Genomic DNA, 15,315 nt, shown 5'->3' with positions numbered 1-15,315 from the left:
AAAACTCATTCTTGGACTAGGATTCAGAACTGGGTTTTAGCCCAGTTACGCTCGCTTCTGGCCACTCTGCGGGAAAGACCTGCGGCTCCAGCGCCTGCCCTGCGCTTGGTTTCCTGCTTAGAAAGACGAGAAAGGAAAGAGCCGTTCACTGAGCTTGAACTTCCTGAGATATTGATACAACATGGCTCATGCCCTGTTTCCTCTCTCTCTGCCCCCACTCGCACACACATACCTGCACACACACACACACACACGCACACGCACACGCACTTTCTATGGGGATGAATGCTCTTCTTCCCATGTACCCACCACCCATATTCACCAATTACTAACATCTGACACATTGGTTTTATTGCTCGCTCTCCACAACCCCCCCGCCCCATTTAAAAAAATCAGTCCTTGGAGGGCTATTTGCAGACATCGTGCACTTTCCTACCAAGGAAACTTTTAATTACACACTTTATTCCACTGCTGAGCATGGTTGCAATTAATTATTCGTTACTAACGGTTGCAGCTGGAAATTTTGCGAAGGCGTTAGAGACTGCAGGGGGGATTCAGGAGAAGTGTCACTGACTGGGGGTAGCTTTTGACGTGCTGATCGTAAAGGAAAGTCTGGATGGCACCCTTTGCAGCAAGAAGGCCGTCGTACCAAGGCAATGCAGCCTTACGTGTCTAAGGCTCAAAGCAGCCCCGGTCCACAGGGCCAGAGAAGGAGCATGTGTTTTCTCCATGAGTTACTTGTTTTTATACCACTCTGTTGGGGCCAAGACGCAGAGATCAAGGCTGGGTGTTCCTCTTCCTGAATGTGGTTTGCAACAGAGAAACAGGACAGTCCCTGGTGTTGGAAGAAATTTCTTCTCATTAATCTTGGTCTTTAGCAGCCCTGTCCGGTTTGAATAGCCAGTTTCAGCTTCAGTCTCCTCTTCTATATAGTCAATAAAAATGATGGTAAGGTAGTAGACAGAAAGTGCTTCCTAGACTGCTTGGAATAGAGCGCAGAATAGGTGCTCATTAATCGGTATATACAATTATTACTCCTTTCCCCAAGTTTGGTGACAGTATTAGAACAAACACAATTTCACAATGAAAATATAAAATTTTGTTCATAGTAATATAGCCTTTTTGAAAAAAGCCTTTATCTTTTAAAGATACATTTCAAAATATCTAATGATGAAATGATATAATATCTCCTTAAATAATCTACAGTAGAAGAATTATATATGGAAACAAGTTGAACGAAGAGAAGTCATTAACTATTCTTTCATCTTTTGCTCCTCTTTGAAAATTTCCAAAATAAATAAAAACAACCACAAAAGAAAACAGACAAAAGTTGATAATTTACTGTCTAAAGCAAAGGACACTGAATTAAATACAGCGTGGGGCAAAAGTAGGTTTACAGTTGTGAGTACACAAAACACAGAGTTTATTCTTGTATTATTATTTATAAATTATTGTATTATTTTCCATATGAACAGCTGTAAACCTACTTTTGCCCCACCCTGTATTTTCAGCAGCATAGAAAACACTTCTCATTTCTCAGCATCCCTCACTCTTATAAAAAACATTGCATTAAACAAATATATAATCCTTTCTTTTCTTCATTAGAACTCCCTGAAGGAACCCCACCTGTCTCTCTTATCAGGGCATTTCTCCTAGTCAATTATCAGTAATTGAATTATAAAATTGACCAAAAAAATCAATCTGGTTAGACTATTTGGGGGGGGGAGGGAATGTAAACACATTTAATGTGACGTTTTCTTCTTGATTCAAAGTGACAGTGGACTCCAAGAGTGTCCCCAACCATAGCTGTCATTGCTAATTTTGGGAAACAATCATTCCCGGCCACCCAAGGAGATTTTTTGAAGCTGTTTAGAGAAAGAGGGTGTGAATTAAAAGTGATTTGGTTCTTTCAGGGGGAATATATATATATAAATTATGGATTTTAAAACGCATTCCACCAAAAATGTTGGGGGAAAATTTTTTTATTTGTGTTTTATTTTCTATATATGTAGATAAATTTTATTAAAAAGCCATGGTGAAAATTCACACTTCAAAGTTAGATAAATCAGGGAGTAAAAAAACCAAAAAGATGAGCTACAGAAATGGAACACACAGGAGGTTGTGGGGCTGAGCGAAAAAGGTGAAGGGAGGAAGCAAAAAACAAACAACAACAAAAACCCAAAAACAGAATTTATAGACAGACCACAGAATGGTGATTACCAGAGGGAAGGGGGGGGGCGATGTGTTATAGAATTGTACACTTGAAACCTATATAATTTTATTAACCAATGTCACCCCAATAAATTCAATAACAAGTTTTCGAAGGAGACGGGCCCCCTCGTGTGTGAACACGCTCGCCCCGAAGTGGCTGCCGGCCCAGCGCGAGGAGGCCGAGCTCCTGGTCTCACCCCCTCAGCCGCAGCCTCGACGTTGCTGCTGGACCCGGGTAACCAGCCCTTCTGGAAGGACAGCTCCCTCCAGAGGCTCCAGGAAAGAGAATTCTGTGAGAACAGCCGTCTGCCCACCTCTGGGGCCTGGAGTAGTGGGGTGCCTCTGGATTTAAGGCTTACTCAATTCCCAGGGGTCAGGGCGCTCCCTTCTCCCTAACAGATAACACGCCAGGTAGGTGGTCCAGGTTCCAGCTAATTTTAGAACTGGAAATAGCAAAACATGCGGTGAAATGTTAATATTATCTCAATTTTAAGTTGGATTGTAAAGTAATGCCAATAATTTTTAGACAAAACACCAGCGCTTTTGTACACAACTGAGTGAAATCCATCCAAGCCGTCACCTACTCAGAGCATATTTGGAGTTCCTTCTGTAGCATCACTTGGGGTCAATTTGTAAGACACATAAGATATTTGCAGCCAAGATGATTATATGCAATTTACTCACCAGATTTGGTTGTAGACTGTCACAAAAATCAAATCCACCCTATAATGGGAGATAGTCTAAACAAGCAATTTTAAAAAAGTTTTGAATGACGATTTTACTCTTAGAATGAGTACAGAGAGTGCTCACATGAAAGAAGACAACGCTCATTGGGAGAGTTAAGTTCTAACATTCATTTAGGAAGCCAGACATAAGAGATAGTTGGTGCATGAAGTTTCTCCAGCTGAGATTAAATAGGGGACGAAATAAAATAGTGGGCCCCCTACACTTCCTCCAGCGGAGCTTCCCACATTGGCGGGGCTTCGGACCCGGACTGCAGTACATAAGGATATCTTCCTGGCTCGGCCTATGTCCAGAAAATCTTCAAGGCTAACTCTGGCTCCAGGATCTCTTGCTTCGTAATATCAACAAACACTTGCTCTTTTTAATCTCAAAATAAAATATTTCTCAATTTTTCCTTTTTTCTCTTCTAAAGTTTAAGACTATGAATCAAACGATTTTTTAATGGCAATTAGCTTAGCTGTGATAACATTTTCTTGCTACCCACTTTTATTCAAACTCATATTTTAGCCACTTCTGTGGGTGTTGTTACAGAATATCAAATAATGCTCTTTTTTTAAAGTCTAGATTCCTAGCGTGGTTTCCCAGATATGGCTATTTTTTTGAAGATGGGATGTCATCTACCTTTGCCTTTATATTTATATAGCTACACAGCATCAGGAGATTTTTATTCTAACAATAATACGCCTGACAAACAGGACCTAATTATCTATTAATTTACAACAGGTAAATTTGAATGATTGAAATAAAATACCAAACATAATCATATTGAAGGAGGAGAGAACAGGATGCTTTTTGATTGCCTTTGAACCACAAAAGCAATTTTTCAGTGCATTTAAGCTTTGGTTCTCCTTCTCCTCAGCCCCTTGAGTGACCTGGCTTGGGGAGGAGTTGGGGCAAAGGGGCAGAGGGACATGAGGTCCATTTGCCAGGCCGAGCCAGGCCAATGCAGCTGCTGGCCTGGGCATAAGCGTGGGCGGCCACCTGTGGCTCCCAGCACAGCTGTTTGGTGGAGGGCCAGCCAAAGCCCCGCCGGTGGGGTGGAGGCAGGTGGCCAGTTGCGCGGCCAGTGCATTCTGGCATGGGCTGAAAGGACACCTGGTTCCACTCTCTGGACCCACCACAGAAGGTCAAAGAATGTGCTTGCTGGCAGCAACCTAATGGCCCAAGTTCTCAAGCCCCGATGGCCCTGCTCTGACTAAAATAGAGAAAAACCCACCTTTCTTTCTCAAAGTGTACCCTAAAGCCAGCACGGGAATCATCCGGCTGGAGTTGTGTTGAAATAGGTCAGCGAGGCCACCTGGCGTGTGTGGAAGCGGTGGTGGGCTGTCAGGCAGGGACAGGCTCTAGGATTCGAAACAGGATGTTTCAGGGAGGTCAGAGCCTCCGTGTTGTGTTTGGCTGCTGGCTGCCACTGCAGACACGGTCCGTTCTCGAATGTCTCTTCCTGCGGACTCTAACTCCATGCTCAGAAACCACTTGGGGCCCCCACTGGACATAGGGATCGTCATGGTGAACACCACCACCTGCCGAGACAGGAGCCCACAGTTCTCCTTTTCCATGACCCCTGAGGTCCCTCCCCAGGCCTTGGGCCCACTGCTTCCCAGGAAGGACCCCCTGCCCTCTGGCCTGGTGAGTCAGTGTCTCTCTGGCAGGGGGGCACCCTTCTTAATTTCCTTGTCCCAAATGCAAACCAGGCGGCTCCCTTCCCTGTGCCGAAGAAGTGATGCTCCCTCCCCTCACTGCTTCTGTGGCCCTTGGCAGCTTAGCCTCCCTGAGCCTCAGTTTTGGCACCTGTGAATGGGGATTAAAAGCATTTTCCTCGTAGTTTTGTTCAATGAGAAAGCACATGTTAAGTGCCTAGCACTGGGCCCTGCACAACAGGTACTCAGCAAATATTGGTCATATAAATGATTGGCTGTGGCTAACACCCTCTCTAGACACAAAGGCCACACGTGGCCTGCACTGGAAATTCCTGCTGCTACATTTGCTTGGGATTTTAGGGGCCTCATCTCACAATTACTGTTCACAACTGCCCTTGGTGGGGGCACAGATCAGGCCCCTCCAAGACTTTTATTGGCCTGGAGCTAGTAGACACCACCCACTGTTGAGCCATTGACCAGGGGAAGGCATTTTGACTTCTGGGAGGTCTGGAGCTGGTGGGATCACTTGTCCCTTCTAATGTGGAACTTCTCTTTAAGGGAAGGCTTCCAAGCCAAGATCCAAGAAGGGATCTCTTCTTTTTCTATTTTAGAGAGAATGAAGAAGGGAGAGAGGGAATGGCGGGGTGGGGGAACAGAGAGAGAAACATTCATTTCTTGTTCCACTTTTTTATGCACTCATTGGTTGATTTTTCTATGTGTCCTGACCGGGGATCAAACCGGCAACCTTGGTATATCGGGGGCGACACACTGACTGAGCTACCCAGCCAGGGCTAGGAAAAGACCTCTTGATTGAACTTTCACAAGCCGCATGGTCTTGGGCAGTGGACTCTGACTGGTCAGGCATGATGTTCTATTACCAGAGTGAGCAGGACTCCTCAGGCTCCCCAGTCCCTGGAGTGGGGCCTCGGGCGCCCTTGGGCCCTTGCTGTCCCAGTGAACACAGGATGTTGCTGTGGAAATGAGCTTTCATCACCCATGCAGCTCACAGCATTCAGTGGGCTAAGGAGGGCCATCCACCGAAAGACAGTACAGGCCTAAGCTTGGTTCCCCCCACCCCAGGGTGAAGCCAGCCCTCAACCACTGTTCCATTCCTGGCCTCAGGCACTATCTGAGGGTAAGTGAGGGACAAGGAATGCTGGAGGTAACCCTCTGAGAAAGAGACGGGGGAAAAGACCGTTTTCCTTCTAAGTCCCAGCTTGAGGTTTTGAAGTCTGAGGCATAAAACCATTGTGAACAGCTGCTCTTTTTAAGAACCTATGTTAGTTTATTCCACACATTCTGATGATACGAATGAGACAGAATTCCAAACACAGCTTCTCCGGCACTTTTTCTATTCAGTGGCTGATCTTTCCTCTTTCCTGTGACCACTGATTTAGAATCTTCCAGTCCTCATGGGCTGTGAACTTTTTCCTTTTTTTCCTTCTTGAATTACATTTTTCCCCCTTCTTTTAAAAGTAATGAATCTTATCCTAGTCAAATAAATTCACACATTTTTCTTGCCAAGATCAATACCCAACTTTCTTATTTACTTGAAAAAAACGTCGCCTGGCCTTTTGGAACATAAAGTCTTAGGGATGGTCCTAATGCTCCCCAGAGAGTGGCAGAGTCTCCAGGGAGGGTAGATTGTCCTGGGGTCAGTGGCCTAAGCAGGATGGTGCCCTTTAGACATTTCAAAGAGAGGGAAAAAAATTTAACTGAAAGGCTAAAAACAACTGTAGTTGAAAAGAGACTGGAATCTGAGGAATCTAAGCGAAGGCAGGCCTTGTTTCCTGGTATCTCCCCTCCCCACCCTTAGCAGAACTACTCTCTGCACATGCAGTGGGAGGCTGAAACGGTGGGTCCCAGGGTCTTCTCATTGACTGAGCTTTCATAACACTTCAGCCACTTTTGGCTTCTAGGATGACTTTGGGGAAATACTCCCCAAGACGATCTAATCATCTCACCTGATTTCTTCTAATGTGTAAGATTGAAGGGGTGTGTATGAGGCATGGGGGTAAGTGAATTAAAGCACAACCATGCTTGGGCTTTCGACACCTTCTTATGTAATCAATGGAGTTGTCATTGTGAAAGTCCTCAGATAGCTAAGCTGCATATTGGCTGCTGAGTTTCCTTTGCATAAGACAGGGTCCCCCAGCTCAGCAAAGACTAAATGTCAGAGGGTGGAAAAGCAAGCCTCTCACGTTTCTACGCTCCCCGTTGACTCTGAGCAGGAACCTTCGAGTATGAATTCTTTTGTTCAGCATCTTTCCTTATGCTGAGAATTGACATGGACGGGAAAAGAGGAGGGGGCAAAAGAGTTGTGAGCCAAGTAACTGAAGTATGTGGCTGTGGCCAATGTGGACTTCCTTTCTTAGAATAGCTTACCGGTGGCATCTGAGGATATAGCCCCACCAGAAATACCCAAAACCCTTGCGTTTAGATATTACTGAAATACAAGTAGGTGCAGTCCCTGGGGAGGGTGACAAGGGTTCAATATATTAACTCAATCCTGGATGCTACCAAGAAAAACTGGACAACGTAGCTGTGGTATTCCAAGGGATCGATCCCTCTGGCTGCAAGTTTAACATCGGCTGTTCAAGAAATAGACAACTTCCATCTGAATCATTCTTACAAGCTGAACTTTTATTTTTACTAAATTATCTATGTTAAAAAAATCTGTGCCTGGTGTGGAATTTCACTCCATCAAGTGTTACAATGACTTTTCATTTTCATTACAAGCAGGAGAATGAATGAAGGACAAGTGTTAAGGAAACATGGCAATAAATTAGAATATAATTTACAAAAGCAAAAAAAAAGTAACAGTGTACCACATTAATACTGAGTACAAAATAATAAGCAACAACTAATCACAATAATACAAAGGTAATTTCATTCTGTATTATTAAGGATACCGATGTGACATTCACTCAAATGATTCCTAAGGAAATGAACTGATTGGGGGGTCATCTGTGTCTCAAGGGGCTGAATCGGTTGGGCACATTTCCCTTTCCGTTTGGGGCAGGCCTTCCTGCCAGTGGCAGACCCTGCTCTCAGCCACGGTACAGGCCTCCTTGGGGTTCCTAAGTAGTCTATCTAGCTCACTATTTTTGGAGGGTCTGCCAGGGTGGCTCAGCCTCCATGATGATCCTACGGTTACTATTTAGGAAAAGAGCCTATGTAGCCACGTGACTGACTACAGAGCAGCTGCGGTCCTGTGATGTGCTGTGGAGTGTGACTTTTCTCCCTCTCGGAGTTGAACTCAGGGCCTCTCTGAAGATGTTTCATCCTGTTACATTCTCGGCTTGGTTCCTTCTGAAAAGGCGCTCCCTAGTGCTGGGGCACACCCCAGAGGGAGCGCTGGCTGACCTCCCCTTCCACACCCAGTCAGGCATGCTTGGTGCCCAGCAGGGTGGCCCTCAAAACGTTACTTTCCAGGTGAGGTAAAAAATAGTCCTTGATCAGAAATGTAAGAAGTATTTTTAAATAAACACATGAGCTGATGTTTATGTTGGATAAAGGCAGAGCCTGATGGCAAACCTGTGCCTAAAATGCCACAGAAACCACTCACCTTTTGTCTATTTCACCAGGGCACATCAGCACCAAGTTAACTGCTCTCTGCAAAGCACCAAGGGGATTCAGTGCTGGAGCCTCGCTGCCCACGGGCGGCCCTCCTGTCACTGAATGGCTAAGACGGCACTCGGGCTGGTCTCAGGGCAGCATGGACAGGGGCCCTGGCAACTGCTCTCAAGTATCAACAGCTCTCCCCAGAAAGCTCAGGGGTGTGAGCCGTGGGGTTGAGAAGGCAGGTGATGAGATACAAACGAGCACCACTCGGCGTGCAGACGGCATCCCGTGCCGACTCCACAGCAAACCTGGAGTCTAGGCTGGTGTTTGAGGCCTGGGAGTCTCCCCTCCTGAAAGCACCTAGTCACCCCCACCAGGTCAGGGTACAGACCTGACACGGAGTCTCAGAGCACAGAGAGGGACCTAAGTCAAACATACTCTTCAACTGCAAGGAGGACCTTTACAAAGTAGCCATTTGGTTCGAGTCTGAGGTGTTGGTGTAGCATGGTGGACACACGTGTAGGACACAAAGCACATTCATCGGAACCCGCTGCAGGCTGCAAGTGTTCAAGTACAAAATATCAATATAAACAAGTACCCTCTTTTTCTCCTTCCTTTTTTAAAAAATTCCACTGTCATATCTTTTGATGAGCATGATGTGAACCTTGTGGATAGGGAACGTATGAGCTAAATTTAATCCATTTAAATTAGGTGGATTTGATTCTAGACTTGGACTTGCTCAAGGAACTGGGTTTCACATTTAACTGTGGTTCTGAATAGCCATAAAAATATAAAATACTTGGTTGAGTGACTATTACAATTATGCTTTATGATCTCCAGTCTTCATGAGTTTCTCTTCTTTGGTTGTTATCCCTTGCCTACTTTAAAACTCACAGAAATCGCACGTTCACGTGCAAGCACACGCATCTACCCACACACTCAAAAGCGCCCACGCACACACACACTTGCTCCCATATAAATAAATGCCCTTCTGCCATATTAAAGAAGGGGCATCTGGAACCCATCGTAATGGTCAGCAAAAGGGTCTGCCTGGTGGTCACCGAGCCAGTCTGTCTTCTGCATGGTATCGTCTCAGTAAGCTTAACACGCGTGCAGCCACCCGGGGGGCAGCAGCCGCTCCGAGGCCGGTGCGATGTACACACGGGATCTGGAGCGGCTCATATTAAGAGCTGAGGCGTCCCCGTGTGATGGCAGCCAAGGGCCTGGTACTTTGGTCTCGACCATAGCCCAGGTCTGGCTTCGGCATGACACTGAAGTGTTTCTCAAAGTGTTAATGGAAATCTCAGCTCCACTCGCACAACGGCAGGCTGGCCACAGTCTTAGCACTGAATTTATGGAGCGGCACAGCTGCAGTAACTGGTGCGCTGCCTTAAACTAAGTCCTTCACTGTTGTCTGGTTTAATCTAGTTTATATATGGCTCACAGCAGTGTTCAGAACAGGGGGATTATTCCTAAGGAAATTAAGTAGAAGGAAGAAAAAATCATACAGACTTTCATTACTTTTGATTTATAATTGCTCCTTAAATTACAGTTCAAAGCCCATTTTAGAATTTAAATGGTGGTGCTGTCGTAGTGAGATAAAGTATAGTAAATATTTTTAAGCTATGACTTAAGATTTCTGAACCTTCTTTACTTCCATAGTCGACCAAGTCATAACAGCTACATTTTAAACAGTTTTAAATACAAATGGATTCAGTGTCATTGCTAAGTCTATAATAAAAATCATCTTAATGGTCCAAGGAGGTAAACAGGCTATTGGATTTACTCGAAAGAACACAAACGCTCCACAGTAAGCAAGTCTCCCTGTGTTGTTTGGATCTCTCCAATCTGGCATTCCCTCCTAAAACTGTGTCCAGCACTTTGGATCAATAAATCCTACTTCACAGAAGTTAAAATAATATTGAAATCCTGTCAGCTAGGGCTGACCAGTGGTTACGTTTTCCACAGGGTAATGCATCTGCAAGGACATCAGTCCTCCTCCTCCGGGTGGCTCTCTTTGATGGACACATTTCCACGATGAAATGACAAGGCTCTCTCTGGCTTTCCGTGGGTCAGTGTCCTTGGCAGGTCTTACAACACATCTGTCTGAAGTATGCTCGATTGCAGAACTGGAACTTCAGCACCAGTGGGCAGTAAGCCACTTTGTTCACATCTTTGCACTCTAGCGAATGGGGGCAGAAAATGGAAAACAATTAGAGGCACATAAACAAGTACATAAACAAGTCAAGGAGCCCGATGCTGGGCAGGGACCTCCCCCTGCGCCAACCCACCTTGGCTTTTACATGCATGTGGTTTTTGTTTTTATTTTTAAGCATACCCTGTCTGGGACAGCCTACCAGAAACATTCTTTTGATATATTTTAACACAAATTTAAAAAAAATTTTTTTGCAAGGCTTTTCTCCCAGACTTTTATAAGTATGGTGCATGCCTACTATGTCTTGAAAGAATTACCATTTGTTTGGATAAGTGATCACTTTAGACAGCTTCGAAACATGAGTCATTTTTCTTACAGCGCTTTTATTGCTTCTTTCTCAAGGGTTATTTTATTCAGCAGTGCAAGGTTATCCAAAATCAAACATGAGTTGCATTGTTTGATACCAAAGTACACATGTCTCAAGAGAGCCTCTGCATCTGTGAGGCGTGGGGATGGGCTGGGTGAATGAAAGGATTGCTGACAGTGGCCTAGATTCAGCAACTGCACTAGACAAAGAGGGAAACTTTGAGGGGTTGGCCTCAAATGGCAGCAGTCTGTGGGTTATGGAAACATGTAGAAATGTCTTTTTTTAATTTGGAAGTGAGACATGGCCTTCTTTTTTCCTATGTGTATTTTCTCCTCGGTGCTAGAACTGCCACAGTGGAAGCCTGCACTTCTTGCAGCCAGAAGGTGAATAAATGATTCTTTCTCCATCCCCCTTGAGGCTGGTTGCAGAGGACAGGGCTGAAGGCCAGTGCAGAGAAAGGGACACGGGCCTTTGACTCTCAGCAACCCCTACTCCCCGCCACACATAGCCCACTAATGCTAATAATGATATTCTCCCGTCCTCTGGTCACTTTTATCTGGGGATTTTAAAATACTTTGTAAACCTAGTAATTAAATTTCCATATGCCTCCCAGAATCAAAGTTCCACCCTCATTTTTCCAGGTGGTTATACTGAAGCATCCTGGGTAAATTGTTTAAGGTAATTAGAATCAGGCAGAACACGGGGTGAAGTGTAGCGGAACAGAACAGTGGCTGGTTGTTGTTTGCTTGTTTTCTCCCGGCTTCAGAAATTCTCTAAAGTTCTAAGAGATCATGGATGTGGTACATGAGCCATGTGATAAGCTTAGAAAATTAAATGCAAAGGGTTGGGAAAGTTTACCGTTGTTATTATCGAAAAGCCAAGTAACAATCATATTGATCTCACTTTCAAGGCTCTTCCAGTAAAAGACTTAACATTTTAAACTGTAACCCCCCAACCCTCTGGAAATACAAGCTCTGCTAGCATTGAACTCTCTCACTCAAGATTTGATTTACAGAGAGGATAACAGTTAAAAATTTGAACAGAAATGTTTCACAGTAGGATTCTCAATAAATTTAAGATTTTGCTGAGAGCAGATAGGAAACACATAAGAACTTTCTGTAAATTTTGCACTAAAATAAAGAAATCAGCCGATGCCTGGTCTATGGAGTTTGAGTTTGAGGTGAAAAGATCCCCACATATTTTAATTTAGAGGTCGTTGGTTTTTCTTTTCCTCTTTGTCATGACCATTCGAAAGTAACCAAAAAAAGTTTAGACTAAGAATATTTTTTGTGGGGGGGGAAAAAGTTTTATCAGTGTCACCAAGAAGGGCACACAGTCACAGTAATGCAGTTATTAAAATGGTGAGAAAAGCTGGCACCATTTCCCTCATCTTTAGTTCCAAGTCACTGCCCTCATGGGCAGCCCGCCTCGGAGACTCCGGAGCTCACACTCCGCAACAGGGCTTCGAGGGCTGCTTGAAGTACCAAATACACTTTAGCTTTGGCCTTCTTTGCCAAAATATAAAAATGATTTAGTTGATAATCAGATAGAGGAGGACTGGTTGTTTTAAGAGTACAAGGAAATAAAATTAGAAGCCAGGATGCCTGGGTTTAGTCCTAGCTTTACCATTTACTAACTTTCTGGTCTGAACAAACCGCTTCACCTCCCTGTGCCTAAGTTTCCTCATCTGTAAACAGGCATGATGAGTGTTCCCCCCCACCCCCCGTCTGCAACAGGTGCGTCCTGTGCTAGCACCAAGCGCATAGGAAGCCCTGGGTGAGTGTGACCTCTGTCAGCTATTATCTCTTACTGCCTGATGACAGTGATTTGCGCTTTGAACTTCTCAGTAAGGATGCAACATTTAGATCACTACTTAGAAAATGCTGTCCTATGGGCACAAGTCAGTTTGTGGACAAAACAAAGAAGAATATGTCCCGGGAATATATAAGTTTATTGGGACATTCATTGCTCCATTTTTGGAAAAGTTGCTGAACCAGGAAAACTCCAAGATGAGCAAAATACAAGCAAGTTCACAGAATTTTTCTTTTAGGTTTAGACTTTGGGATCTGATTCAATAATAAATAATAAACAATTAGTCCAATAAAATATTCATAATTTGCTTTTCCCCCCAACTACTCCTCCCTTCAGGCCCTTGTAAATACAGATACTTGGGAATGTGGCTCTCTAGGCAGGCGCTGGAAATGAGAAGGCGCCCCCACCCGGGCACGCAGAGGCCCAGAGCGCTCTCCTAGGCCAGGAGGGGACTCTACCTGGGCACGCAGAGGCCCAGAGCGCTGTCCTAGGCCAGGAGGGGACTCTACCTAGGCTAGGGGTGGACCGGAGGCCAGCGGCCAGTGGGTTCCTCTCTGCACTTCCCAATACCTCTGTTAAGTTCATTCCCAACTAACTTGATTCTGACTAACTTGACCGAAAGCAGGCAGGCAGTTGGGTCCTGGGAGCAGGATCAAGCTAAGGGAAGGTGGGGCTGTTCCTGAGTGCCCAGGATCTGCCTGCACCAGCAGCACGAAACAGTGGTGAGGGGCAGCAGATCTGGGGTCAGACAGGCCTGGGGTTGAATTCGGGCACTGCCTCTTCCTAGTATTTGGTCGTCCTAGGTCAAGTAACTTCACTTCTCCAAACCGTAGTCTTTTCATATGTGAAATGGAGACAGTGATGAGAACTTCTCACTCTGCGACCCACGTCAAAACGTACGCAGGCTCTGAGGAAGGGCCACACATTGGCACACATGAGCAAATGAACAGAAAGGTAGTAGAGAGAGAGCAGGTATATTACAATGGGGTGGGGTGAGGAGACCAGGGGGAAGACCCAGGGTTGGAGACTGCCAACACTTGGACAGTGGGCCTTGATGAAATGCTAAAATGGTGACTCCTAGGCTCTATAAGGACCTTCAGCCTCGGTGGAGTGCAGGGACTCCCACAAAGGAGGGGGTGCAAGGACCATCCCGCTCTTACTTTTGGTTTGCTTTTCTAGGGACTGTCCAACTGGAAGTGTCAGTATTTGGACAGATGAAAACTTGTTCACCAAAGGTCAACCTTTGACTAGTCTGTCATTCTCTGTCTTTTAACTCCATAAGAGCTTAATCTAGTAATAATAACATTAAAAATAATTTACCAAATGCCTCCTCTGTGCCAAGCCCTGCCTTAGTTGGCTTTACATATTTATATATTTAATCCTTTTAAATATATAAAACATCAGCTTTACACAGATGGGAAAACTGAAGCTCAAAAAGGTTACAAAACTCATGTTGGGTCACGCAGCTAGTTGGTCTAAGAACTGGGACCAGAACTCAGGTTTGTCTGAGTTCGAAACCACTCTGTTTGGGCAGCATTCTTAGCATCTAAATGAAGAAAAAAAAAAAAAAAAAAGGTTTCTGCCTGTCAGTTCTTCTGTATTCTTGGCTGATAGCACTAATGATAAGTCAGCCTTTGGGCACATTGTCAAGGGGTTTGCTCTGCCACCTTAGAGAAGGGAAAATGTTTTTGAAAGGAGGGTTCTAGGTCACAGGCGTTCAAAATAGCCTAATACTTTTCTTCAGCTCTACCTTTATCCCTAACTTTTGTAAAATTACATGAGTGAAAGGCAATTTTAGACACACTGAGAAGTTTTAAGGGCCCACTATTACAGAAAGCCAAATGTAATCTTAAAAACATTTGTACCAGTTTTAAATGATATGGGTGCATTCAACCCACCTGTCATTTTCCTAGCTTAGGTACAGAGGACTGACTTGTATAGCACTTGGAATGACTCGTTGACATTTACTGACGTAGTTGAGAAACCTTAATTATAAAACTTTTCATTCACTAGTGTGCCGCATCCTCAAAGCCCATTGAACATATGAAATAGTCTTTCCACTACCACCCTTGAGCCAATATACAGCTTACATTGGTGATAAAACCATTCTGGAAGAGTTGTGCATAAATTAAATCACATTTTCCCACTAAACCCAAAACAATAACAGAAAAGTTCTGCTTTAATTTCTAAATGATCTTCAGTAGGCATTGATTTCTAGCTAATACCTAAAATATCTAAAAAATAAAAGTCTCTCTATACCCAAGTAACACATAATCTGAAAATAGGTAGAACCTCTTATAATGTAATCTCTCTGTAATTAACGTATCTTGAAGATTTGGTCTTTACAATCATTTTTCTTCATACAGATACACTATGTCTACTGCTTTTTAAGTAGTGGAATCTGAGCCAGGAGGGTCAAGAATTTTAAGATGAAGGAGCCTGATTTTCTCTGCTACTATCACCGTGTACAGCTAAGTTCGCTCCATTTTCCCTGTGAGGCTACTGGAAGAGTGAGAGGTCCTTACTGCGTGGTTTTTAGGAAATATTTTGCTGATCTAACTCATCTCTTTTTTTTTTTTTTTACATAACTACCCCCAATCCAAAAATAAAGTCACTTTACCCAAGGCCAGGGACTTCTGGTGGGAATGACAATTTAAGGAGTATCACTAAATTCTTCTCAGGGAGATTTGGGAAGCTATCCAGGGCCAAAAGCCAGTCGCTAGGCCCTGCAATGTGAACGAGACACATTCTTAGAATCTTAAGGAACTTGCCAGGTATGCTGGAGTGGGTCTCCCTGGGAATCTGGGTTTTGGTGGAGTTGA

General features: G+C 44.4%; 1 protein-coding gene across 2 annotated transcripts in view; it reads right to left on the bottom strand.

Moving 5' to 3' along the window:
• Positions 1–7,231: 7,231 nt before the first annotated feature.
• The window catches only part of ADAMTS6 (ADAM metallopeptidase with thrombospondin type 1 motif 6), a 207,326-nt gene continuing 199,242 nt past the window's right edge, over positions 7,232–15,315 (bottom strand). For both annotated transcript variants that reach the window (XM_081132538.1, XM_081132539.1), the window contains one exon: positions 7,232–10,341. In XM_081132538.1, the coding sequence (XP_080988664.1) occupies positions 10,232–10,341 (110 nt within the window). In that variant the 3' untranslated portion in view covers positions 7,232–10,231. The remainder of the gene's footprint in view (positions 10,342–15,315) is intronic.

Source organism: Miniopterus schreibersii (assembly GCF_964146895.1).
Source record: "Miniopterus schreibersii genome assembly, chromosome: 3".
Lineage (NCBI taxonomy): Eukaryota > Metazoa > Chordata > Mammalia > Chiroptera > Miniopteridae > Miniopterus > Miniopterus schreibersii.
Note: the sequence above shows the minus strand (reverse complement) of the source record. Positions and strands in the feature narration are given on the sequence as shown.